Here is a 240-nt window from a genome sequence, read left to right on the forward strand (position 1 = left end):
CTCCGACAAGCTGATGAAGAGCCCGGCGGGTCGCAACGTCTTCCGGGAGTTCTTGCGGACTGAGTACAGCGAGGAGAACATGCTCTTCTGGCTGGCGTGCGAGGAGCTCAAAACCGAGTGCAACAAGCACACCATCGACGAGAAGGCCAGGATGATCTACGAGGACTACATCTCCATCCTCTCGCCCAAGGAGGTACGGGGCAGAGCCCTTCCCATGGCTCTGGGGGGGGTGGCTCAGGC

The 240-nt window shown here is 60.8% G+C and overlaps 1 protein-coding gene across 1 annotated transcript in view; it reads left to right on the forward strand.

Moving 5' to 3' along the window:
* Positions 1-193, forward strand: part of LOC104463081 (regulator of G-protein signaling 19-like) — a gene marked incomplete at both ends in the record, with an annotated part of 1,116 nt that extends 923 nt beyond the window's left edge. The window contains one exon of the mRNA XM_010075271.1: positions 11-193. Within this exon, the coding sequence (XP_010073573.1) occupies positions 11-193 (183 nt within the window). The remainder of the gene's footprint in view (positions 1-10) is intronic.
* Between the last annotated feature and the right edge of the window lie 47 nt (positions 194-240).

Source organism: Pterocles gutturalis, unplaced genomic scaffold (assembly GCF_000699245.1).
Source record: "Pterocles gutturalis isolate BGI_N339 unplaced genomic scaffold, ASM69924v1 scaffold16137, whole genome shotgun sequence".
NCBI lineage: Eukaryota > Metazoa > Chordata > Aves > Pterocliformes > Pteroclidae > Pterocles > Pterocles gutturalis.